The 26,186-nt window shown below is 36.7% G+C and overlaps 1 protein-coding gene and 1 long non-coding RNA gene across 5 annotated transcripts in view; one reads left to right on the plus strand and one right to left on the minus strand.

The window, feature by feature from the left end:
- The window catches only part of LOC127164580 (uncharacterized), an 83,607-nt gene that overhangs the window by 39,504 nt on the left and 17,917 nt on the right, over positions 1–26,186 (plus strand). Inside the window, exon 4 of the long non-coding RNA XR_007827679.1 lies at positions 22,667–22,784. This is a non-coding gene — a long non-coding RNA (uncharacterized LOC127164580). The remainder of the gene's footprint in view (positions 1–22,666; positions 22,785–26,186) is intronic.
- Positions 1–26,186, minus strand: part of gramd4a (GRAM domain containing 4a) — a 66,774-nt gene that overhangs the window by 31,370 nt on the left and 9,218 nt on the right. For 2 of the 4 annotated variants that reach the window (XM_051108579.1, XM_051108578.1), the window contains exon 3: positions 19,648–19,756. In XM_051108579.1, the coding sequence (XP_050964536.1) occupies positions 19,648–19,756 (109 nt within the window). Of the gene's footprint in view, positions 1–4,229; positions 4,337–19,647; positions 19,757–19,826; positions 20,239–26,186 lie in introns of those variants that run through there. The other 2 variants (XM_051108580.1, XM_051108581.1) reach the window with 2 other exon arrangements.

The raw sequence follows: 26,186 nt of genomic DNA on the forward strand, positions 1-26,186 counted from the left end.
CCGTGTGAGGCTGTGAGGTCATTTTATGTATCCATCCCCATCCATCTGTCCCTGAATAAAACCTCATTGACTTCCTTGCTAATGGTTTCACACTGGGACATTATGAGTGTTGGCAGAACAACACAAAGACACACTGCAAATTACTTTGAGAGCTCACTGACAGTGTCTATGTTATTCTCAAACATTTAAATATAAAAGCAATTACACAAAGACTTAAAGGGGAAAAAAAAGTGACATTCTCAGGCCAACCCATTTATCTCCCAGTGGTGGATCCTGACAGAGGCGATACAGGATTGCGCCCACTCTCAGTTCTGTTTGAAACTTTAATTGAAATTGCTTCCTTACGAATAACTTTTTTTAAGTAGCTCCATGAGCTATTTATCCTTTCCTGCAGCCGACCGCTCCATCTCACTTCTGCTGCTGTCTAGGCAAACCAAACACAGTGGGCGAGGGATGTATTAATATCCATGTGCTGCAAAGGTTGAGTTAATAAAATCAGTAAAAGTCTAAAACAAATGCAAAGAAAAAGCATCCAGTTACTTCGGTTTCTTTTTCTGGGATTCAAACATATGGCTTTTTGATTTCAGTCCAAGTCTCTTATTTCTTGACCAACAGATCTTTTTTCTTCCTATTTTAATACAACGCAACATAGCTATAAGACAAAAGCTATGACAAATCAGTCAATCAAAAGAGCCTTTGAGTGCGCTCTCTCCAAACATTTTTTCACACGTGCTAACTCAATTAATTAATTAAATAACAGCTGTCTTTGTAACTTAAAGGGATAGTTAACCAAAAAATGAAAATTAACCCATGATTTAATCACCTTCAAGCAATCCTAGGTATGTATTCCTTTCTTCTCTCAGATGAATACAATTCAGAGTTATATTAAAGACCACGGGAACCAGATGAGTCCTCTGCGTCTGGTCAGAGAAGAACTGGCCCCCCGACTGAGCCTGGTTTCTCCCAAGGCTTTTTTCTCCATTTGTCACCGATGGAGTTTTGGTTCCTTGCCGCTGTCGCCTCTGGCTTGCTTAGTTGGGGACACTTTTTCAGTGAATGGCTGGTGAGTCTTAGAAGTCCAATAAAATGCATCCATCCATCATAAAAGGCACTCCACATGGCTCCAGGGGGGCCTTCTGAAGACTTATCAACAAAGTCAACAAAAAAAATTGTCGACAAATATGTTTGTTGTCAAGTAGTTGTTTGATTCCATATGACCTAATGTAAGAGCCTGCAATAATGTGGTTTGACCAGAGTGGTGCTGTAGCGCACAACTGTAATTCAGCCCTCCTAGATGCAATTCAAGAGAAGACGACACATAGTGCGTCAGATCATTCCTCGACAGCAGTATTTGAGTATCTTATCCTTTTTAAAGCATTCAAATTGGATTAGCGGTTCAAAAGTTATTACACATTTAAGAACAATAGTTATTTTTAACTATTTTTTTTAAGTTATTTGTCTTTATTTGAGGGTAAATTAGTGAAATAATTGACGATTAGTCGATTAATCGTTCCAATAATCATTAAATTAATCAATTGTTTGTTGCAACTCTATTCTAAAGTGAATTGCTTTGCTTGTGTAAGAAAAATATCCACATTTAAAACTTTAGAAACCATAATCTCCAGCTTCCCGCTAACTGTCGTACATGCGTTAACGATAAAGTGGCATTCCAAAGGATGAAGTAGGGTGTAGTCATAGCATAAGCTCCGGTGAGAATATGCTAGTCTTGTGAGAACCAATTTTGTTTTTTTACAGCAAAAAAAACTTTTGCTCTCTCCACTGCGCTTCTGGGTTCGTCACTTTTGGGTTCATCACCATGTTCGTCTACGTCCTGCTTCATCCGCTGAAATGCCACGTTTTTCCGTGTATGACAGTAAGCAGAAGCTAAAATTTGCAGTTTATAAAGTTTTAAACATGGATGTTTTTCTTATACAAATGCATCGTTTGCTTGTTCAGACATGTGGAGTACTTTTTACGATGGATGGATATACTTTATTAGACTTCAAAATCTCACCAGCCATTCACTGCCATTATAATGCTTGGAAGAGCCACAACATTTTTTTTAATACAACTCAGACCGCATTAGGGCTGTAATGATTCCTCGATTCTTTGATTCCAGAGTAATCTGCAAAATAGTGCTGCATTCTACATATTAAACCCATTTAAAAATCATAATAAAGCATGATGCTATTAAGAAATCACAAGTGCTACAATTCAATTAAATAATAAATGCGATGCACGTTTAATTTTATATGCGCTGTAATTATTTACATGCATGTAGGTTACATACGTGCATCTCAGAGAAGCTCCGTTCACAGCAAATGCTGCTACACAAACTGTTATCATTTACATGTGTGGAGCATCTAAAACTCCATCTCTGCATGTTGTTGTGAGTTTGGGTTTATTATAACATTCATCTGGGAACGTAACATGCGCTATTTCATCAGATTTGTAAGGTAAATCATTTATAAACCTATGCTAACACAGAAGAATACATCATTATCTTTCTCAATATGCTAACTGTTCATTGTGATATCAAAATAAAAGTGTAAACCCTCACTCTGAGTTTACACGTACATGTCCACATATTCAAGCAATTACAGTGGCTGTAACTTTTCTGTCATAAAGAAATGCCCAAATATTAAGATTTGTTACATTAGATTTGTTGTTTATAATACATTAAGTATTTTTACATTTTTGTTCGATAAAACCATACATATACTTGCTTTTGCTACTTTATTATTGCCTCATTGCTATTATATATGCATTTTACGTCATTTTAAAGGCTATTGTTCACTTTGGTCTAGTTTTAATACTACCAAAAATATTAGTTATACTTTTCTGATTACTTGATTAATCATCATGATTACCAAAATAATCGTTAGTGACAGCCCTAGATTGTATTCATCTGAAAGAAGAAGTGAGTAAATCATAGGGTAATGTTCATTTTTCCCTTTAAATTATATTTTAAAACATGTCACATGAGTCAAATCGGTATCAATTACATAATACAGCTGGCAAGTTTATGCATGTAAAGACTACTATAGCAGGGCATTAACCTTAGTTGTCTTATGATGCGCTGAGAAAGTCCCGCCCTGTTTTTGGGTCCCAGCCCATCTCTGACCATCAGCATAAAGTATGATTTAAATCTTATTCTCATAAAGAAACCACTTAGACAGGAAAAACACTGTTCGGCCAACATGTAAAGACAGCAACTACTTAAATTGGTGATGACATAATAGATGACCATCAGAGACCAGTTCAACATCAGTGGCCAAAAGAAGAAGAGCTGACCAACCTCGAACACAGCCTAAAGCAAAGTTCACAAGCGGCCACTTGTAGGTTGCTGGTCTTAGGAAGCTTACATGTGCTCTTACTAAGCTTGGCAACAATTCATGTAAACCTATTAAGAACACAGCAGAGATGAATGACCCTCGCCTGGAGAAATACTAACAACACAGGTAACAAAGCTAACAGCTAGCAAAATCCCTGTTAGCTCAGAACAAATGTTCTACTAATGCTATCAATTCTCTCATTTGTTCTCTGCTTGTGTAATTAGCATTGACCAGTGGCCTGGTTTGCTGTTCTGGTCATACTGTCACACTTCATTGCATCATGGGACTATAGCTTTGGGCATGACCTGTTTTAGTGTTGTCACAACACACCATCAAACTCTCAGCCTGTGTGTTAATATGTGTGGATGCCACAGGACAAGTATATCAATTATCCTAAATAGTACACCTTTAAAAAGCACTCCACGTACAGAATTAGCAATAGAGATTGGAGTACTTAAAGAAACAGTACATCCAAAAATAAACATTCGGTCATTAGTTACTCGACGTTCCAAACTTCTTTGACTTTCTTTCTTCTTTGGAATACAAAAAGAGGATTTGCATTGCATCGCAGGTTAAATAAATTTTCAACTATTCATTTCAAAGCACTATAAATATCTCTTAAAAGTAGTAACTTGTACACACAATTCCTGTCTACTACATTTGATAGGTTTTTGTGAGAAAAAGATGGAAATTTAAGTTGTTATTCAAACTGGTCTGAATGATTTATCTACAAAACTGATTGATTCTGATCTCACAATCAGCTCATTGAGTAATGATCCAGACAAAGTGGTTAACTAATCAGTAAAAACTTACATTTCAGTCTGTTTATCACAAATGATTTTCAGCAAGAATAAGGGGATGAAGACCTTGGCTAAAATAGTGTTAGCCACTTACTTAGGCTGAGGTTGTCTTTGAGGTCATCTGTGATTTCATCGCAGAAGAACTCCATATCTGAGAGAAAAGGCCACCATGCATTAAGACCTCATGACCAGTTAAAGCAACACACAGTCTCTAATGTTCAAACAAAGTTGCTTTCAGTCATCAAGACCCCAGTGATTTTCTAAATCAGCAAACAAAAGGCTCCTTGAGGTTTATCCTTGTATCTTGGTGCACCAAATACAAATACTCATGACCAGTTTTCCCTGTTGCGAACTAGTCCAAATGGCAGGAAATGTATCTAGAAGCTGGCATCCGTTAGATTATGTAAGTGTTCATCCACTACTGCCTACTACAACCCTTATGACAACAATCATAAAATGCAGCTCAGTTGACTGCATCTAAACCCTGTGGGTGGATTAAGCACCTAGAGGAAAACTACTGGTCCTTACTGATTGAGGTAAAACAAAAGCTCTATTCACCAGAGAAAGCCAGTGGCCCATTCTGACACTTTGTTCACATTGTGTAAGGTCTTTTTCACAACACTAAGCAGCAAGTTGTTTGAAATAGAGCCATGTGCTACGCAAAGACCTTATAGTGACGTACCAAACTCAACATGGTCATGTAATTCAGTCCGGACATTTGCATGACTCAGGTTAAGTAATGTTGACCATGCTGTTGTTAAAAATAGATCCATTTGAATTTTTTCCATTCATAATTTGCATGCTCACATGCTCACACCTATTTATAACTCTAACAGTGCTGCACCATTAGGAATAAGGGTTCAGGTTTCTCTGAACATTTTTTTTTAAGATCTAAGAGTATTGGTATAACTTTGATATTGTTTCATACAGTGCCTTGCAAAAGTATTCATACCCCCTAATTTTGTCACCTTTTTTTAAAGTTGAAAAAAAAAAACTGAAATAAGTAAATTGCATAAGTATTCATACCTTTAACTCAGTACTTAGCTAAGGGACCTTTATAGCCTCAAATCTTTTAGGGTATGATGCAACAAGGTTTGCACATCAACATTTGGCAATTATCTGCCATTCTTTGCCTCACCTCTTCACCTCTCAAGCTCTGTCAAGTTGGATGGAGTCTGGCAGACATTTTCAGGTTTCTCCAGAAATGTTTTATTGGGTTCAAGCCTAGGCTCTGGCTGGGACACTTAAGGGCATTCACAGAGTTGTCTATAAGCCACTCTTGCCATATACTTAGGGTCACTGCCCTGTTGGAAGGTGAACCTTCTGCCCAGTCTGAGGTTCTCCATGTTCTGGACTAAGTTTTCATTATGGCTATCCAAATATATTTTGGAGCATTGAGCTTTTCTTCTACTCTGACGAGTCCCTCAGTCCCTGCCACTGAAAAACAGCCCCACAGCATGAGGCTGCTATCAGAACACTTTACTTTTGTGATGGTACTCTGCAGGTGATGAGCAGTGGCTAGTTTCCTTCAAACATGGTGCTTGGAATTGAAGTTTATCAGACCACAGAATCTTGTTTCTCACAGTCTGAGGGTCCTTTAGATGCTTTTTTGATAATTTAAGGTGTGTTTTCATGTATCTTTGAAGAGAGGATTGAGTCTTGGCTCACCACCATAAAGCTCAGATCGGTGGAGCGCTGCAGTGATGTTTGCCCTTCTGTAAGTTTCTCCCATCTGCATATATGATCATGGAGTTCAACTAGAGTGACCATCAGGTTCTTGGCCACCAATGTAGCCAAGGCCCTTCTCCATTAATTGCTCAGTTTGGCCAGGAAGCCAGCGCTAAGAAGAATCATGGTTGTTTCAAACTTCTTCCGTTAAGGTTAATGGAGATTATATGCTTCTGTGAACCTTCAGTGCAGCAGTATTTTTTCTAAACTCTTCCTCAGATGTGTGGTTTGATGCAATCCTGTCTCTGAGCTCTACATGCAGCCTTTTTTTTTTTTTTTTTTTTTTTTTTTTTTTACGTCAGGGCTTGGTTTTTGCTCTGACATGCATTTTCAGCTGTTAGACCTTTTATTTAGGCGTGTCCCTTTCCAAATCATACCCATTCAACTGAATTTGCCACAGGTTCACTTGACTCGAAATGTAGTAATATCTACAAGCAATATGAATGCCCCTGAGCGAAATTTCAACTGTCCCAGATAAGGGTATGAGTACTTTTGCAATGGAATGATTTAAGTTTTTTATTTTTAATAAATTTGCTAAGATGTTACAAACCTGTTTTTCGCTTTGTCATTATGCTGTATGGAATTCAGATCGATGTGGAAAAATGCAGTTTAACATAAGGCTGCAACATAACAAAACATAAAAGGGTATGAATACTTTTGCAAGGCACTGTGTAATGCCAATCCCATGGGGGTCATGGGGCATGACATTTATTTACTGCATAATCAAGCAGATATTGTCTTTAGAGATAAATGGATAGGCCAATGTTATCTGCTTTTCCAAACCAACATTCTGTTTCTAAGAAACTTCCTGTGATGTATCTTATCTGTCTGTTGGTACACAGGAACTAGCTACTTCCTGTACCTCAAAGGCCAATAACCATTTCAATCATCATTTTCTACTTTGATATCATCAAAATATATCATCAGATAGCATAGGATGAGGAATTATTTGTTTGTGCCCCATTATTTCAGGTCTTGGTTTGAATTTGGTGTTAAACCTTGACATTTGGAGTCTTGTCTTTGTTTGGCTCTTAGGGTGTTTGGTATTAGTTTAGGTCTTGGTCTAATGGGTGCTGGTATTGGTCTGAATATGGTGTTTGGAAGTCTCATATTGGCCTTGGTCTTAGGCAATCTGTTATTGATTTGTTACTGTTAGAGTTTTGCTGGAGGGCCTGTTATTGTCGTGGGACTCGGCTTTAGGGAAGCCTGGTATTCATCTGGATTTTTAGTGGTCTGATATTAATCTGGGTTTTAGCAGCCTTTAGAATATTTGGTAGTCTGCAATAGGTTCAGTCTTAGGGGGTCTGGTACTGGAGTGGCTCTGGGCCTTAGGGGGTCTGGTACTGGTTTAGGCTTTTGGCAGGGGTGTCCAGATTCGGCCCTGGAGGGACACTGTCCTGTTTTGCTCCAACCCTAATGAAACCCATCTGAACCAGCTAATTAACGTCTTACTAGGCAAACTGGAAACTTCCAGGCAGGTGTGTTGAGGTGAAGTTGGAGATAAACTCTGCAGGACTGAGTTTGGACACCCCTGGCCTGGTATTAGTCTAGGTCTTTAGGGAGTGTTGGTAATAGCTTGAGTCTTTGGGAGTGTCAAATTGGTCTTTGTTTGAGAAGGTCTGGTTTTGAAGTGACTCTGGGCCTTGAGGGCCTGTAAAGAGTATTAGGTAGTTCAGGTGTTTTAGGCATTAGTTTGGCATTGTTTTGAGTCTGGGTACTAGGGAGTCTGGTATAGCTATTGGTTTTCGGGGGTCTGGCACTTGAAGACTGTTTTAGAGATGGTTATTGAGACATTATCCATTATTAAGGTTGAGGAGATCATTGTTTAGTTAAATTTTTAATGTCAAAGCAACAATATTCCAGTAAATTATAATAAATTGTTGAATAGACTATTCTGCCATCATCCTTAATTATTCATGGTGAGATCTTTGAGACACTGTTCTTAGTTTTGCGAGCATAGGGTTGAGACATGGTTGATGTATTGTTGTACTGTGATGCGTGCTGCCTTTCACAGCAGTGAACCTCTCGTTGTTCTGAGAGGAAACATAAGCTTTCTCTCTCTGAGTCAGCGGCAGCCTTTCACAGCAACAATAAACCTCTAGCTGAATGCCGCTGTCGCATGGTAACCTGCCTGAAAGGAAGAGAAAGCGGAGGAGAGGGTGTGGGTGTAGTAAATAAGAAACAGTCTCTCAGAGTTTAGGAGGAACAAAATTGGAGGAGTACTGAGGGAAATGACAAAGACACGTTGTTTCTGTATATAGCAGCAAACCCCAGCAGGATGAGGCTATCTGAACCACCAGGCTTCTGCTGGTATTTATCATTACAATGTGTGGGGCGCTTCCAGGGGGGTAAATTACAAAGACTACTTAGTTTATAGAGGTATAATGAAAGTCATTTTCATATATTATTCTATTTTAACATCCTCATTTCTCTTTCTGCTGTTTTATTCTCCTCTGCCTATCTAGTCTCTGTGTAAAGAGCTCTGAATCAATGTTGGCCCACTCACTGGCCTAATTCTGTCCCACTCTTCAGCTGATATTTTACAGGCTGTCACAGTTCCTGCCAACGGCACCACTGTCATACTAATTATAAGTCAAGGCCAAAATGAAGAGACAAATCTGACAAGCAACCAATGATGCTTTATCACTTTGAAGTTTATGAAAAGAAAATTACATTTTTACATTTGTGAAGAAATGTGAGAAGTGTGTGCCCATACAACTGTGCTAGGCTGTTGACAGGTTTTGGTATGTGGTTGTTAAGGTGTTCTGAAATGTTGCTAGTTCATTGTACACTGTTATGTGGTTACCAGGAGGTTCTAAATGTGGTTTCTAGGAACTATTCATATTCTGAAACCTACATGACTTGGGTTCTTCTTTTTCAGTTTAGTCCATTTTATTGTCTGCAAGGCAAAAACCATAAGTCTGACTGCTTAGAAAAGTAATCAAAAATGTTTGAAGCATAAATGATACAAAACAAATTCTTTTGTTCATTCAAATAACTAATGATAATTCTAAGCAACATCCCAGATGGCACACGTATGTCAGCAACATATCTGTTAAAGATCGCTTGATCTGGAAAGCCTCTGCTGTGTACAAACATCTGACAGACGTCTGCAAAATGTCAGTTTTACGTTGAATCACAAACATTTTAAAGACATCTAATAGACGTCTATTTGACATCTGATAGGAAACGTCCTATAGACGTATTGCAGATGAGCAAACACTAAAAAATGTGTCTTCCAGATATAAATGCAGGCGTCAAACAGATGTCTCCCAGATATGTGTGTGCTATTAGGGATTAGTTCTATAGTAGAACCATGTTCTTGTTTCTTTATGAGAAGTGGTTTTGTTTAATTTTAATATTAATATTTTAATATTATTTCAAATTAAGTCATGTTATGTGCCACAACAATTAAACTTATGTCTATATTGCATGTTCAAACCTTAATATCATTAAGTTTACCAGGTTAATAGATGTTTTCTCCTGTACGATTAATGTAATTTGCAATGCCTCATAGAATTTTCCCTCATCAAAGCTGTGAAGTACACAATTTTGCTTTCAATTTAAGTTTGTAATGTTATAAGTCATTTCATAGCTAGTTGGCTTGGTTCATGGCTTATAACGATTTAAAGGGGTCGTATTTTGTACTGTTCTCTAAGGTCCATTGTTATCAAGATTTTAAACATCATAATTTAGAAGTAGCAGGCTATTTTCCCTCCATTTTGTCTGCTCTGTTTGAATAGGGGTGGCAGATTGAAGACTTAGAAGTAAACACCCACTGCTATGACTGGCTAACTGTTTTGTAGTTTTTTATAGATGGACGCTGCTGTCATTTATGTTAAAATTGCATAAAATTGCATAAATAAGTATTTATATCAAACGATCTGTAATAACAGAAAATGCAATAGTGAGTATGTGGTGTGACATCACTGTTGGATCCAATGTAGTTTGCACCCAGATAGCACACGTACGTCTGCAAGATGTCTGTTAAAGATCACTTGATCTGGAAAGCATCTGCTGTGTACAAACATCTGACAGACATCTACAAGATGTCAGTTTTACATACATTTTAAATCACAAACATTTTAAAGACATCTGATAGACATCTATTTGACATCTGATAGGAAACGTCCAATAGACGTGTTGCAGATGAACAAACACTGTAAAAAATATGTCAAAAAAACATCTCTGTGATGTATGTGCCCTGATAACACACGTACATCACAGAGACGTCTATTTGACGTCTGCATTTACATCTGCAAGACGTTTTTTTTTAGAGTGTTTGCTCATCTGCAATACGTCTATCGGATGTTTCCTATCAGATGTCAAATAGACGTCTATTAGATGTCTTTAAGATGTTTAGATTTATTTAAAACTGACATCTTACAGACGTCTGTCAGATGTCTGTACACAGCAGATGCTTTCCAGATCAAGTGATCTTTAACAGACATCTTGCAGACGTATGTGTGCTATCTGGGTGTGCCATCAGGGCACGACATCGTCTTTTAGTTTCAATCTTTCTAAAAATCCTGTGTAGAATTGTGCCTTGTTTGTAAACGAATCCATGGTAAAATGTCAGTGGACCACATTCTTACTGATGCAGTCTGCAACTTAACATCACTGCAACTTCCACTTTTTCCTAATGTTGGGATCAGAAGGAGAGGACTGCAAAGACTGTGTTTTTACACAACTTGGCACTGCACAGCTTCTTGTTGTCTTTGGAGCCATCTTTATTTAGTTTCTGCATAGACCTGCGTTTGCCTCTTTCATTGTTTACACACGTGCATATCGATGGGCGGGGCTAAACAGGCAGTGATTCAGAAGCAGGCGCTGATCTTCTTCTGTGGTGGCATGTTTAGACAGTATTATGTCATAAAGTGGCACATTCCACAATCTGTTGTTTCGGCAGATTGGCTTTAATATTAGCTGTTTTTTTTAGTTCTGAAACTTACAAGATGTTTTTATAGCACAGTGGCCTCTTATATGTTAAAAATCAATGGAATTTTGATTTCTCAGTTCATGACTCCTTTAACAAAGACTTTTTAAAGAATCCTTGTGGGAGAAATGAATGGAAAACCAATGCAACTGAAAAGGGGTTGGACGCTGTCCATGCTCACTACAAAACATACATGATAATGCATAGGTCATACAAAACAAAACCCACTCTTACTAATATTTGGTTGATCTTATATTATTTGTTTCTGGCCTGTTTTAATTTCTTTATGAAAACCTACCAAACATGATGTCTGCTGTGGGGAGGGAGAAAAGGGAGATACCAGACAGAAAACATGGGATATAAATAACACTAAAGAGAATAGCTCATTTAAAGCAGTCTGGTGTTAAAATGAGAGATTGAGAGTAAATAATGCAGGAAAAGGAATCCTCAGCTCTGATGTGTATTCACTAGGAACTGTTATGTAACACTTGTTCCCACACATGTGTTATGAATATTGTGAACGGTAGTTTTCAAAACACAAGCCTCAGAGAAATCATGGTTGGATTTTCTTTGTGTCCCAGACAATCGAGCTTCCACGGACTCTGATACAAAAATTAATCCAAACAGTGTTCAGTTCTGATAAATAATTAAACTCTGAAGCCTAGCATTCACTTTAAATTTAGTAAATTTTCATACAATACAGTTTAAATGGAAACATGTCTGATTTTATATGGTTGAATCAGCATTTTCATGTGTGGATTTTGTATGTGTTCAGTGTGTGCTGCCAGAGAGAAGGCGATGAACTTTTCATCTCTTAATCTCATTACTTATCCCTAAAAGACACAGAACTATGACACTGTCACAGACACACACATGCTGCCATGACTTAATCATGTCTATAAATCACATCAGAAAACCATCATATATACAGTAAGGTTCAAAAGTCTGACACCACAAGATTCAAAATGTAATGTAAACCTCCTTGTAGGTCACTAATCAAATAAACAAATTCATAAGACAGAAAATTATGAATATTTCCTGTTTTCTTTTTACCACATTTTTATGTTAATAATATAAGATACATAAAACATGTATTATATTAAAAAATAGATAGATTAGATTGCTTAGATAGAGAATAGATTGCTTACGAATTGTAGCCTGTCACTGATTTCAGATTACACTATTTCAGATTCTACTACTTTTTTGGATTACTTTTAATATTACTTTTTATTAAACCTGTTTAAAACTTATATATATATATATATATATATATATATATATATATATATATATATATATATATATATATATATATATATATATATATAAATATATATATATATATATATATATCATAAAATGCATTAAACATTGTTAAACCAGGATTAATAATGTAAGAAATGCTGTGGGTCTATGAGTTCATAAAAGCTAACAATTAATTAAATCGTAAAAAAAAAAAAAAAAAAAACATTAAACATTAAACTTGAACATTAAACTATTTTATTTCTTTTATTTCTTTACCTGCATGTTTGGTTGACAAAAAACATTGGTAACACTTTACAATAAGGTGTCATTTGTTAACGTTACTTAATGTATTAACTACCATGAACAAACTATGAACAAAACATTTATTACACTATTTATTAATCTTTGTTAATGTTAGTTAATAAGAATACAGCTGTTCATTGTTAATTCATGTTAGTTCACAGTGCATTAACTAATGTTAACAAACACAACGTGTGATTTTAATAATGCATTAGTAAATGCTGAAATTCACATTAACTAATATTAGTAAAGGGTGTAGAAGTATTGTTCATTCTTAGTTCATGTTAATTAATGTAGTAAACTAATGTTAACTAATGAACCTTATTGTAAAGTGTTACCAAAACATTATTAAACCTGAAAACAACGACATTAGACAGCTAAAATCTTCCAGATTTAAAATATTTTTGTCCAGACTTCATTATTTGTTTCTATTTGTTTTCTAATTATTTGAAAGGTACTTCTTCAATCAAATTCCATGGTTTGCAAATTTACTTATACGACATTTCTGAATACAGTCAAAGCTAAATGGTATGTCACAATAAGATTTTTAGAAAGAGAAAAAAAGAAGAGGAGAATAAGTAAATTTTGAATAATTCACTGCCATTGTGTGAATAATATGTAATTACGTAATCCATAAAAAAGTAACTGTAATCTGATTATGAACATTTTAAAATTTAACATATTTTAATTACATGTACTTAATTTTTGGAATCTTATTACATAATACAGATTACATGTAATCAGTTGCTATCCAGCACTGGTGGTCTCAGACTTGTAGTCGGTATTCTATAACCTCATTTATCTAGATAAATATCTATAACCTCATTTATCTATATAACATCATCTATAACCATATCATTTTATGGACTGATTTTGATTGAAAAAATCAGCCTTTTGGGCAGTGTGCCAACATAAAGCGCTGTTGTGCTATGTGCTATGTTGTGCTATCCCGACTTGAGGACCTTTCCCGTTCCCGCCTCATCTCTCTCCCACTTCGCTTCCCGTCAGCTCTAATCTGTCCTTTTATAATAAAGGCAAACATGCAAGAAATAAATAAATATTAATAATAAAAATTCTATTGTGTATTTATCTAAGTTCTAGAAAAATACTGAAACAATAGTGAAGACCAAAGTGTAACAGGAAATGTCTGTGATGTCAACACAGCTACTCTGCGATGACTGGTACAGCAGTGTTAAATGGGTCAGAGCTGTAAGACGGGAACACACGAGATAAACACACACGCACTTAAAATAGACTCAGTCATATGTGGGAATTGATGTCAGCAGAGGGTCAAACTCAGCTTCTGTTCCACACACACTCCCATCAATACCTATGATAGATCATAGCGCTGGCAACAGCAAAATCATGGCTTCAACTTCCAAAAAATGCAAGTCATTTTGGATAGTCAAAATCATCCATGTAAAATATAAATGTACTTAGCTGAATGAACAGTAGAAGGACAAAAGGAAAGGAAACTCATGATTGTGTTATCCATGAAACATAAAAGAATAAAAGAAGAATTTCCAAATTTACCCATAAAAGGATGACGATTTCCAATGTGAAACTCCAAAAAGGAGAGAAAAGCACAATAAAAGCATTATAAACGCAGCCTATAGGACCCTGTATTTCAAGAGGCGATAGCTTTGTCTGATGAAAATCTTGTCCTTTGCAGTGCTCAAATCTCATTCATGTTAAATTCAATTCAAACTTTGCTTCAATTATAAATTGATGGCTTCAGACATGTCATGCCAAATCTTCCTTCAGAAGACATATTGTTGTTATCAGGTATCTTTTTACATCCTGTAGCTCAAGCAAAAATAGTATGTGTCAAATCTGTAATAAATTCTGGTAATAATTAGAGGATGACCAATAGTGGATTTAGCCAATATCAATAAGTAGGTTGGATGTAACCTGAAAACACTCATTAATTGGTTATCGAAGCCGAATAATCGGCAAAACTGATTAATCGGCTGACCTCTAGTAATAATGGTATCGTAAAAATCTTTGGCTTAAATCACACAACAACTGTGATCTGGTCGAGCTAATGTCATGCATGTTCAAAATTTCAAACTCTAAGTTTTATGACAGGACTTCCATTCATCCACACAGCGACTGGTTCTTATAACTGAGGTAAGACTACAGCATTGTGATTTCTAGCAATAAAATTTCTCCCATTCACATATATGTGCTACATCTCTGAAAGGAAACACATCAGAGCTCACAGAAATGACTATAACTCTGCTCCTCTGATGCTCTAACAGCTTCACTCCATAATCCCTTTCCTGCTTCATATTTTATAGCTCTCTCCCCATTCATTTTCTTCTAGCTTGTGTGTGCTGTCTCGGTCCCTCTGCAGAGCTCATGTGTGGGTTCTCCTGTGTGTGGGAGTCTGCTGACAGTGGCACGCTTAGTTATATAACAGATGATTGTGACTGTGTTGTTTACTAATGACCTTCAGTTGCTGTTCATATGTCATTTCAATGTTTACTGTAGCTGCGATGGACACAATGATCATATCCCCCCACACACGCACATTTTAATTGTTTTTCCTGTCAGGGCAGAGACTGCCTATTGACTTCTATTGTTTTTTATACTGAGCTAATTACATTGTCTATACCCCTAACCCTTACAGAAACATTTATGTTTAACATTTTATACATTTGGCAGATGTATTTTTTTTATCCAAAGCAATATGGGATATTCAAGGTACACATTTTCTCAGTATGTGTCTTCGACACATAAAAAGCACATAAAAGCACAATAAATAAGTCATGTACTACAGTCTTCTAAAACAAAAGTCATTATTCACTGAAAATTTGGAGGTCAGTCTAAGCTCTGTTTGTGAATGAATCATTCAGTCAGATCTTTTTGGTGAATCGGCTGATCCAGTTCACAAAACATACATTTTCAGAATCAATTTCAGAATCTTTTTTTAAAACTGATTAACTGACTCGGTTTGCAGCAGTTCACTAGAGGATTATCAGTAAATAATAATATTAATTTAGTTTGTTCCTCACAACGAAGACTCCAGAAATCTCAATATTTAAAGTCAATTGGATGACTTTTATGATATTTTCATGCTGCTTTTATATTTAAAACTTGAGAAACTTCGGTTTCTATTTCTTCAGCAGAACGAAGTCAGAGCAACAAGGCAAGCTTAATTTTTGGCTGAACAACCCTTTTAATAAAGACATTATTTAGTTCCATTAAGCACTTTTTCTCATTGGAACTGCAGTGAGAACATTTTGTTCCTCTATTCTGTCGCATAAAAAAATAGCAAACGCTCATTTATAACAACACTCACATACTAATCAGTATGGGTAACAAATGGGTAAAAAATTTAAAGTTCTGACACTCTAGATGGCACAGTCCGTAGGTCTAACTCAGTCTGATTAAATGGCACCATTATGACATGGCGCAGCTGATTGATTTTCTTTTGTATCAGCAGCTAATGAGCTTACTGCTCAACATTCAAATACTTGGCTAGTGCTTGCCGTAGCAGATGCAGCATGCTTCAGAAACCCTCCACCTTCCCCAGCTCCACCTGTATAGATCTGCTACAGAGTCATGCAGCAGCATGTTGTGGATGTATTGGCAGTAGCAAGTCTGAGTACTTGCTCTGCCATAGAAGCAGCAGCGTAGTAGATCTATTCTGCCAAGACCAAACACATTAACATTAGCCGGGTTTCCATCCAAAGTTGCAATTTTAGGTGCAAAATTGGAATATTGCTTAAAACATTTGCGAAAAATCACTGTTTCCATCCAATGAGTCAAAATCGTCACTTCCTGATAAACTGATACTAAATATTGCTAAGAAAAGTAGGAAAAGCCACTGAATATAGGAATCTTCATATATAATAAATTACTTGTGCCTCAGAGAGAACAGACAAAACACAATAAATGTGGTCACTGCTTTCGGAGGCTTGTAAGACACTTGTAAGACACCTCTAGGAGGCAAATATACAGAAATACTTTAACAACAGACTTTGCTCAGGAATTTCAGAGTGACCATAACAACATTTCAGATGCTGTGCAATGAGATCAGTCTACTGATTAGTCAAGTTATCCCATCCAATAGTGCAAAGTCACATGAATTTTTTGGTGCATATGGAGGAATTTATTTGCAAATTGTGTTTCCTTCTCAATTATTTACATTAGCCCTTTTCTGCAGAAATCAAAAACCACTTCAAGGTAGTTTTTTCAGAATTTTGGCATTTCCATCACTCGTTTCTGATGCAGTTGTTCAAAATGCGCATAAAAACAGTGTGATGGAAACATAGCTATTGTCATGTACATTACCATGCTAAAGCCTCAGAGAGTTGTCATGATAGGATTGTAATTGGTTTACACCAGTACATGTGACACAACTTTTTAATTGTTTTCTTGCTATGAACAAACCATGTGGTGAAACAACTACATAAACACAATCCTACTGTCAAAATACAAAGGATACAAATTATCTTCTAAGGTTCGTCACTACAATGCATCTTCCACACACCAAGGGCCAAATTTACTAACAGCCTACTTTTGGCATTAAAATAGTGCTGTCAGGATTTATTAAAGACGGGCAGTCAAGAATTAGCGCAGAAAAGGCATGGACAGAGTTATTTTTGCACCTGACCTTATTGTATATGCATTTGTTTCCCTTTCAGATGCAAAACTTATGGGAGGAGAGTATTCAAATTAATCACACAGTTCATTTTACGAATGTTTGGGCCATTATTTAACGCTCCAAAAAAGTACATCTTAAACTATTTGGCGCTTGAAATTGTGAAACTCATGTATTAAATAAATTCAATGCACACAGACTGAAGTAGTTTAAGTCTTTGGTGCTTTTAATTGTGATTATTTTGGCTCACATTTAACTCAAAACACCTGCAAAGGTTTCTTGAGCCTTCAAAATGGTCTCTCAGTTTGGTTCACTAGGCTACACTATCATGTGGAAGACTGCTGATCTGACAGTTGTTCAGAAGACAATCATTGACACCCTTCGCAAGGAGGGTAAGCCACAAACATTCATTGCCAAAGAAGCTGGCTGTTCGCAGAGTGCTGTATCCAAGCATGTTAACAGAAAGTTTAGTGGAAGGAAAAAGTATGGAAGAAAAAGATGCACAAACACCCGAGAGAACCGCAGCCTTGAGAGGCTTTTCAAGCAAAATTGATTCAAGAATTTGGGTGAACTTCACAAGGAATGGACTGGGGTCAAGGCATCAAGAGCCACCACACACAGACATGTCAAGGAATTTGGCTACAGTTGTCATATTCCTCTTGTTAAGCAACTCCTGAAGACAATGTCAGAGGCGTTTTACCTGGGATAAGGAGAAGAAATGGACTGTTGCCCAGCGGTCCAAAGTCCTCTTTTCAGATGAGACCAAGTTTTGTATTTCATTTGGAAACCAAGGTCCTAGAGTCTGGAGGAAGGGTGGAGAAGCTCATAGCTCAAGTTGCTTGAAATCCAGTGTTAAGTTTCCACAGTCTGTGATGATTTGGGGTGCAATGTCATCTGCTGGTGTTGGTCCACTATGTTTTTTGAAACCAAAGTCACTGCAGCAGTTTACCAAGACATTTTAGAGCACTTCATGCTTCCTTCTGCTGACCAGCTTTTTAAAGATGCTGATTTCATTTTCCAGCAGGATTTGGCACCTGCCCACACTGCCAAAAGCACCAAAAGTTGATTAAATGACCATTGTGTTGGTGCGCTTGACTGGCCAGCAAACTCACCAGACCTGAATCCCACAGAGAATCTATGGGGTATTGCCAAGAGGAAAATGAGAAACAAGAGACCAAAAAATGCAGATAAGCTGAAGGCCACTGTCAAAGAAACCTGGGCTTCCATACCACCTCAGCAGTGCCACAGACTGATCACCTCCATGCCACGCCGAATTGAGGCAGTAATTAAAGCAAAAGGAGCCCCTACCAAGTATTGAGTACACATACAGTAAATGAACATACTTTCCAGAAGGCCAACAATTCACTAATTTTTTTTATTTTATTTTTTATTGGTCTTATGAAGTATTCTAATTTGTTAAGATAGTGAATTGATGGGTTTTTGTTAAATGTGAGCCAAAATCATCACAATTAAATCAACCAAAGACTTAAACTACTTTAGTCTGTGTGCATTGAATTTATTTAATACACGAGTTTCACAATTTGAGTTGAATTACTGAAATAAATGAACTTTTCCTCGACATTCTAATTTACTGAAATGCACCTGTATGTAAATAAGATGTTGTGTCTGTGTTCTTCAATTTGCGCATTCCTAGTAAATCACCCACAGAAATTTCCCCTTTTATCGGCGCTGTTTTGGAATTGCGCTCTCGCGCTAATTTGCCCTGTTTAGTAAAACTGGCCCAAAGTGACAAAACATCAGATCTAAAATGAAGCACAGTATAACATCTAGAAGAGTTAAAATAAGAAATTCACACAACTGAAGACTAAAACATCCAACATAATTTACCTACATGAAATTGCACTATAAGGAAGACACATACAAGGGCTGGATCATAACTGAGCCCTGGATTTAAAAATAAATAAAGAAAAGCAAATTAGCACACAGTCTTCTTCAAAACTCATGTGCAATCAGAGGTGAGCATATATCGACTATTTTACAGCGGCTTTAAATCCTATAAGAATGCAGAGTGATGCAATACAAGAATGTTTATATAAAATATTTGACCTCTGGAACTGATTTCAGGGACATTTTTATGAAGGTATATTTCTTTGCATGAAAATCTCATCAACTTATGACAAAAGCTCTAATGAATTAATTCAATGAAATTCCAAATAAATCTTTCTGTTTAAGAAAGCCATAGAATAAAATGTTATGAAATATATAAGCATTATAAAAACTAACCTTAAGGAATTCAGTATGGTAGCATTATTTCTCACAAAATGTTAAATATAAAGTGCATTTTTGTCACTTCCAGTGGCATTTTTTCCACAAGCCCTTGTTAATTTTTACCCTGGCCAGAAGTGTTTTTAAGAATAATAGTCATTATAGTAATGGCTTCATACATCATACCAATAAAAAAAAAAAAAAAAAGTATGCTATAGTGCTGCTATTAAACTCATATTAGTGCAGCACACTGTCATTTAGGTTAGGTACTAAAAAAAGGATGATATTATCCCACTGTAAATTTTTGACATGGTATACAACCCATGGTGAACCCAGTCTTACTACTCTATAACCTGTAGGTATAAATTAAACTAGATGCATATACATAAACAGCATCCCAACTTTTGTTCAGCTTTACTCCACATATCATACATAAAACACAAGCACAGATATTCCTCTAGTACTCACGTAGGAAGTGTTTCTCCAGTAAGGCAATTTCCAAATGACCCTTGACCTCATTGAGACGCTCCGATTCACTCCTCAGGTCTTGCATGACAGACAAAGTCCCCAAACCAGCCTAGAAAAAACACACATGGTTATTGACAGTATTGGCATACACAAACTAGTCTCTCCAAGCTGTGACTTACAGAATACCAGTCTTCTCTATGGTGTCTTCCTCCTGTTTTAGATAGATAAGCCTCAAACTGGAGGCCGGTCTCAATGACAAACGTAGACTGTAATATTCTGACTCACTGGTAGCACGACATGAACCTGCTCTGACTCCATCCCACCGCGCACACACACACACACACACAGACTGAAAGAACGCAAGATCTGCAGAAAGACGAGCCGCAGTGAGAGAGAGACAGAGAAAGTAGGTGAGTGAGAGATTAGGAGAGAGGGCGGCACTGCAGAGAGAGACAGCAGAAAAGCAGAGGTGTCTCTTTAAGAGGCCAATGCGACTGACAGAGCAGGCATGCTCTCTTCTCACACACACGTTTGGTGTCATTGCATTAAACCTCTGATGGTAAAATACTCGCTTCACGCAATTTGCAGCAGGATTATATCCAAGCTGATGAGACACGTGCATAAACATAAGCAACAGCAGGGGAAATAGAAAATGGGAAAATGTGATGGCAAATTAGGGATGCATGTGGAAGAGAAAAATAGAGTGAAATTAAGAGGATGAGAGAGACCCAGAAGGGCACAACACAGCAAAAAAGGAAACATTCAAGCAACAAAGTAGCTAAAACTACTTTGTTGGGGGATTTGGTTATGGGCACTTAATGCTGGGCTGCACAATCATGTGTGCCATAAATGTCATGTAACCAATCACCCTGTAGCCACAGGAACTGATAATACATAATGCATAATGACATAATAATGCAGCCAGTCACATGCCGGTCACTGGTGACCATCTTAAACTAGTCATTAGAAAATATTTGCGACATAATGGTTTAATTACGACATTTACCAGCAGGGGCTAAATGGTCCAAGATAATTAGCCAAACATTGATGCCTGAACCCAACAAAGGGACAATCTGATACAGAAAGACTAACCAATGAGGACAGAAAGCAGAAGTGTAGATTCAGATTGAATACAAAGTCTGTTACGTTATAGATTTTATTAACAATTCTATTAGTACTTTTTAGCACCTCTTACTAGTGAAAGGCAACACTACATTTCATCACCTTAGAATTATAAGGTTCTGACATTTTTGTCAAAACTGAGTAACTTATTCACATTGTGTTGTTTTAAGTTGTGAACATTTTGGGCCTTTTTTTTAGAAAACAAAAATGGTTCTATCTACAGAAGTCTATGAAATGCAAAAATTTCAAAGCTCAATATTCAAAAGTGCTCAGAATGCAGATAGAATCTTATAATTCTAAGGCAATGATTTTTTTTTTTTTTTTTAAATATTTTGATATTTTCAATCAAAACCACCATATTCCATGGCTGGGAATCAAAACATTGTCTTAAACTGAATCAGGCAATCCAATTGCATCCAATTATGTGACTCGGTAACACTTTACAATATGGTTCAAAATTATTAACAAAATGCATTTTAAGTCAAAAGTTTACATACACTTGCAGAATCTGCAAAATGTTAATTATTTTACCAGAATAAGAGGGATCATACAAAATGCATGTTGTTATTTATTTTATGTACTGTCCTGAATATGATATTTCACAGAAAAGATGTTTACATATAGTCCACAAGAAAAAATAACAGTTGATAAAGGGGGCTGAAAACTTTGAATCTGAAGATCAAGTAAATATAACTTATTTTGTCTTGTGGAAAACATGTCAGTATCTTCTGTAACTTCTGGAAGGCAATACTAAATGAACAAAAAATATGATATTTAGGCAAAATAAGAAAAATGTACACATCTTAGTTCTTTTTAAAAGTTTACACCCCTGACTCTTTATGCACTGAGTGTTTGAGCCTTCTGTAATATTTGTATATAAGTCCCTCAGTTGTCCTCAGTGTGAAAAGATGGATCTCAAAATCATACAGTCATTGTTGGAAAGGGATCAAATACACAAAAATGCTGAAAAACCAAAGCATTTGTGGGACCTAAAGGATTTTTCTAAAGAACAGCAGGCAGCTTAGGTAACAACACAGTATTAAGAATCAAGTTTGTGTAAATTTCTGAACGGGGTCATTTTTATAAATTCAAGTAATATTTTCTCTTGTGGACTATATGTAAACGTCTTTTCTTTGAAATATCTTATTCAGGTCAGTACGAAATAAAAAACAACATCCATTTTGTCTGATCCCTCTTATTTTGATAAAATAATTAACATTTTGCAGATTCTGCAAGGTGTATGTAAACTTTTGACTTCAACTGTACGTTTATATCATGTGTGGAAGGCATATGACCATAAAATGTTCGTCCAATTATGTTTCTTGATCTGAGGGCTACGATAGGCTGTCCTACCTGCATGTGAACGTATTTATTTGAATACTTCTGCGCACCCTGTTCACACAGACATGATATCATCAACACGTTCCTTTACACAGTTGCTACTGCTATTGCTATTATTGTAATATTACATGCTTTGTGCTGTAATGTTTTCTCACTGGTAAAAGAAACATGAGGTAATCTGACAGCATTGCATTTAACCCTCCACCAATGCCATCTCTCATTGTGTCACTGATTAACTGTTACGATCTCATCCTGTGTTTCTCTTGCCTTGTTTTTGTGGACTTTTATTTTGAAGTGTTTCTGTTCCCTTTTGTTTCCTTGCTCCCTTCCTGTGTTTAGTTCCCGTTTCTCTTGTTGCATTTGCTACCCTGTTTTTTTCCCATGGTCACCCCTTGTTTGTTGTCATGGTTGTTCATTAACTCCTCCCCCTTGTTAACCTTGTTAGCCCAACTATATAAGCCTGTTTACCCAAATGCAATTCTTAGTGGTCCTTGTTTTCATGTTGTTGAATTTCTGTTGAATGTCCTGGAATTCTCGTTTCTGTCTTGCCCCTCAGACCTGATAATCCCACCCACTTTGAAGCGGTACTAAACTGCAATGGAAAAGCAAACCGAGCCAAAGTAAAGTGAGCCAAGCTGTGCTGAGCCGAGTCGTACCACTCAAGGAAAAGCACAGTAAGTGTTACCCATGACTCAATACTAACCAGAATATTGCAGAATTCTGAATCATTTAGGAATACTGATGTACATGTAACTGTAGCCAATGTGATGACACGTCATGTCATGTTGAGTCCAGTTTACCACTGCATCATGTCTACTGATTCACATACAATTTAATAAGAACAATAGGTTCTTAATTTCCATCCCTACTAGCTACTGTTATCTGCATCTTCCACCTCTGCGACACAAAACAATGTGTCCTTAAATACAAGATGTCAGAAGGGTCATCAGTAGAGCGTGAAAGAGGCAGTTTCCAGCAGAGAGACTGTAGGCAACTGGCTCTCATAAACGGGATATTCAGAGTCAATCAAACCCCTGCTTGTGTGAAAAACTGATCTCATTACCTCCAACCTTCAGGGAGTCATTAGTGCATGAATCAAGAAGCAAAAAGTGCTGTGACGACACAGTCTAAACTACACAGATATACAAGTACTCATCTGAGATATACTATCGGACAAGAGTTATATTGGCTCCATGAGTGTCTATGTTTGTGTGTGTGCACCAGAGCTATTTGGATCAGCATGTGAGCGATGACTCACTCCTCACTGCTGTCTTAACATCATGGCAGCACTGGTGATTCTGTTAGCAGGCTGTTGCATTCAACACTAAATCTGCCCGCGATGCAGGAAATTACCAATGCAAACACATGCAAACGGAGTGGGAAGACTGGTTAGCCTTTCAGTGTGTGCAGAAAGTGAGCTTACATGCTTTCTGAAAGCCATCGCTGAAGAATATTGATTTTTTGGCTATTCAAAATGTTTTATTGCCAAAACACAATTATGTTGGAAGGAGCTCAAGGTCTGTGGAAACCATTTTCACATCACTACACATCATTTTGAATTAGGCAGAACTTTTTAAAATCTGAGCCTTTGGACTAAAGGCTTTTTAGGTACCACACCCCTGTTGTAAAAAACTGCATATGATGGTTAGATATGTTTTGAAGCACGGCAGCTGGTTTGAGCTGGTTTAAGCTGGTCCTTAGTTGGTCGTGAGCTAGTTTAAGCTGGTTATGCTTCTGACCAGCTTCTGACCAACTTAAACCAGCTCATAGCCAACTAATGACCAGCTCAAACCAGCTGCCATGTTTTTTTAAAAAAATATATATGTATTTTTTTTTTTTTCAACAGAGGCTGTGGGTGCACTTGCAACACATCAACAGAAAAACAAGAAAACTAGATTGGAAACTGTAGGTGTCTTTATACAGCCAAGTTAAGGCTGCTCTGTGCACAATGCTGCATAAACCTACCCACCTCAGCCCGTTATCAAAGTATACAGTTGTAATTGCTGTGTAAATGGATTTATGCCACCTCTGAGCAGCACTAAACACTGTGGAAAGACAACTGAATGGCTTTTGTGCCACGTTTGTAGTGTAAATATGACATATCATATTTAGATGGGGACAAAACAATATAGACAACCACATATTTTATTTTATTGTGCATAAAAACGCAGCTTTGTATTTATTTTTTATTATTGTTTTTTTTTTTTTCAGTATGAAAATGTGCTATTAAAAGAGATATTCTATAATTAGGCATACATTTAGAATTTGACAATGTGAAGAAAAAGGTTTTCCTTTTTCCTTTGCTCTGCTTGACTGTCTATTTTGTATAAAGTGCTATTTAAATAAAAGTTATCTTTAGGAATATGTGCATAAAATCTCTATGTTTGCTACTATCCACCATGTCACCTTTACTGGGTAACACAGTTGACAGATAACTTAGTTGACATTTTTAGTGTTGTGGGCCTACACTCAACATGGAAGCCTAGAACTACTGACCATATGGTATGTTTAGAAATATATTTTCACAGACAAAACATAAGTTTTAAAATTGTCTTGTTAAAATTTGCAGCAATAATACTTGTGTAACACTGTTGACAGTCGATTAATCCACTCTTGACACAGGTTTGCTAGTTTAACCAATATTAGAAGAAAGAGAGAAAACATAACCTTTAGTGCTTCATCCATGTGCTTCTAGAGAAAATATAATCATACTGTGCAAATTATGTGAGAATAGGACAAACCATTCTTTTTTGACTTAGTTGACAATGGTTTTGGACACAAATAACACAAGTTACATCACAATAAACACTTATTATTTTTAAAGCACACACCCAAATGTCTTGATAGCTTAATCTAACTGAAAGCAAAACTATGAAATTCATTCATATTTGAGGTAATTTTCATGCTTAAATGCAGCAGAATTAGCAACTTTACAAAATCAGATGGCTGAATACCAGGGTTGTATGTGATATCACCATCATTTTTAAACAAAAGTTATGACTTTTATACATATAGTAGTGTGATTTGGAAAAAATATTATTGTGTACTAGAAAATTGAGCATTGGGGCTTTATATTGATGAAACCATATTAAAAATATACTTTACGGACATGAGATGTACCCACAATTAAAGAATGACCCTAGCTATCACTCTACAGCTCTCGCCTGGTTGCCCACTGAATCTAAGCAGTGTTGAGCCTGATTAGTACCCGGATGGGAGACCTCCTGGGAAAACTAGGTTGCTGCTGGAAGTGGTGTTAGTGAGGGTGCTCACCCTGTGGTCTGTGTGGGTACTAATGCCCCAGTATAGTGATGGGGACACTATACTGTCAAAAAGCATCATCCTTCAGATATGATGTTAAACTGATGTCCTGGCTCTCTGTGGCCATTAAAAAATCCCAGGATGTCATTTAAAAAAGAGTGGAGTTGTGACCTTGGGATCCTGACCATCATGGCCTCCTAACCACCAATAAGCTGGTGTGTGCTGGGCATTCTGGCGCAATATGGCTGACATCGCATCATTTAGGTGGATGCTGGACATTAGTGGAGGCTGAGAAGATCCCCCCTCTATGAAAACATGAGGTGTAGTGTAGTGGAGTAGTATTAGAGTACTAGTGTACTAGAGTGTTGTAATAGTTGCCCATATAGTTTCTAAGACGATCTGTGTTATCTGTTATTGTGTTGCTATGGGTGTTCTGGGTGGTTCCTTACTGATGCAAGTCAAACCTCTATGATATTCTGGTGCCTATTTATGGCTAGTTCCTTTTTCAGTGAAAGTTTTTTTTTTTTTTTTTTTTTTTTTTTTACACATGTCCATCAGATGAAAACTGTCCAATCAATTAGAAATGGAAAAGCAAACAATAACACCACTAATTACAAAAAAGAATTCTAAGTGGAGTTAATGGATGCACAGAACCTTGGGAACATTTGGATGCAAATTGACACTAGCATGCTAACCTATAAGCTAAATAATCATACTATATAGTAAATCTTTATTTTTACATAATGTTATATTACAATGTGAAAGAAAACAAGAACGAGTCAACATTTAGAAGCAGTTTTCAAGCTAACGGATCA

This window comes from Labeo rohita, chromosome 4, assembly GCF_022985175.1.
Source record: "Labeo rohita strain BAU-BD-2019 chromosome 4, IGBB_LRoh.1.0, whole genome shotgun sequence".
Classification (NCBI taxonomy): Eukaryota; Metazoa; Chordata; class Actinopteri; order Cypriniformes; family Cyprinidae; genus Labeo; species Labeo rohita.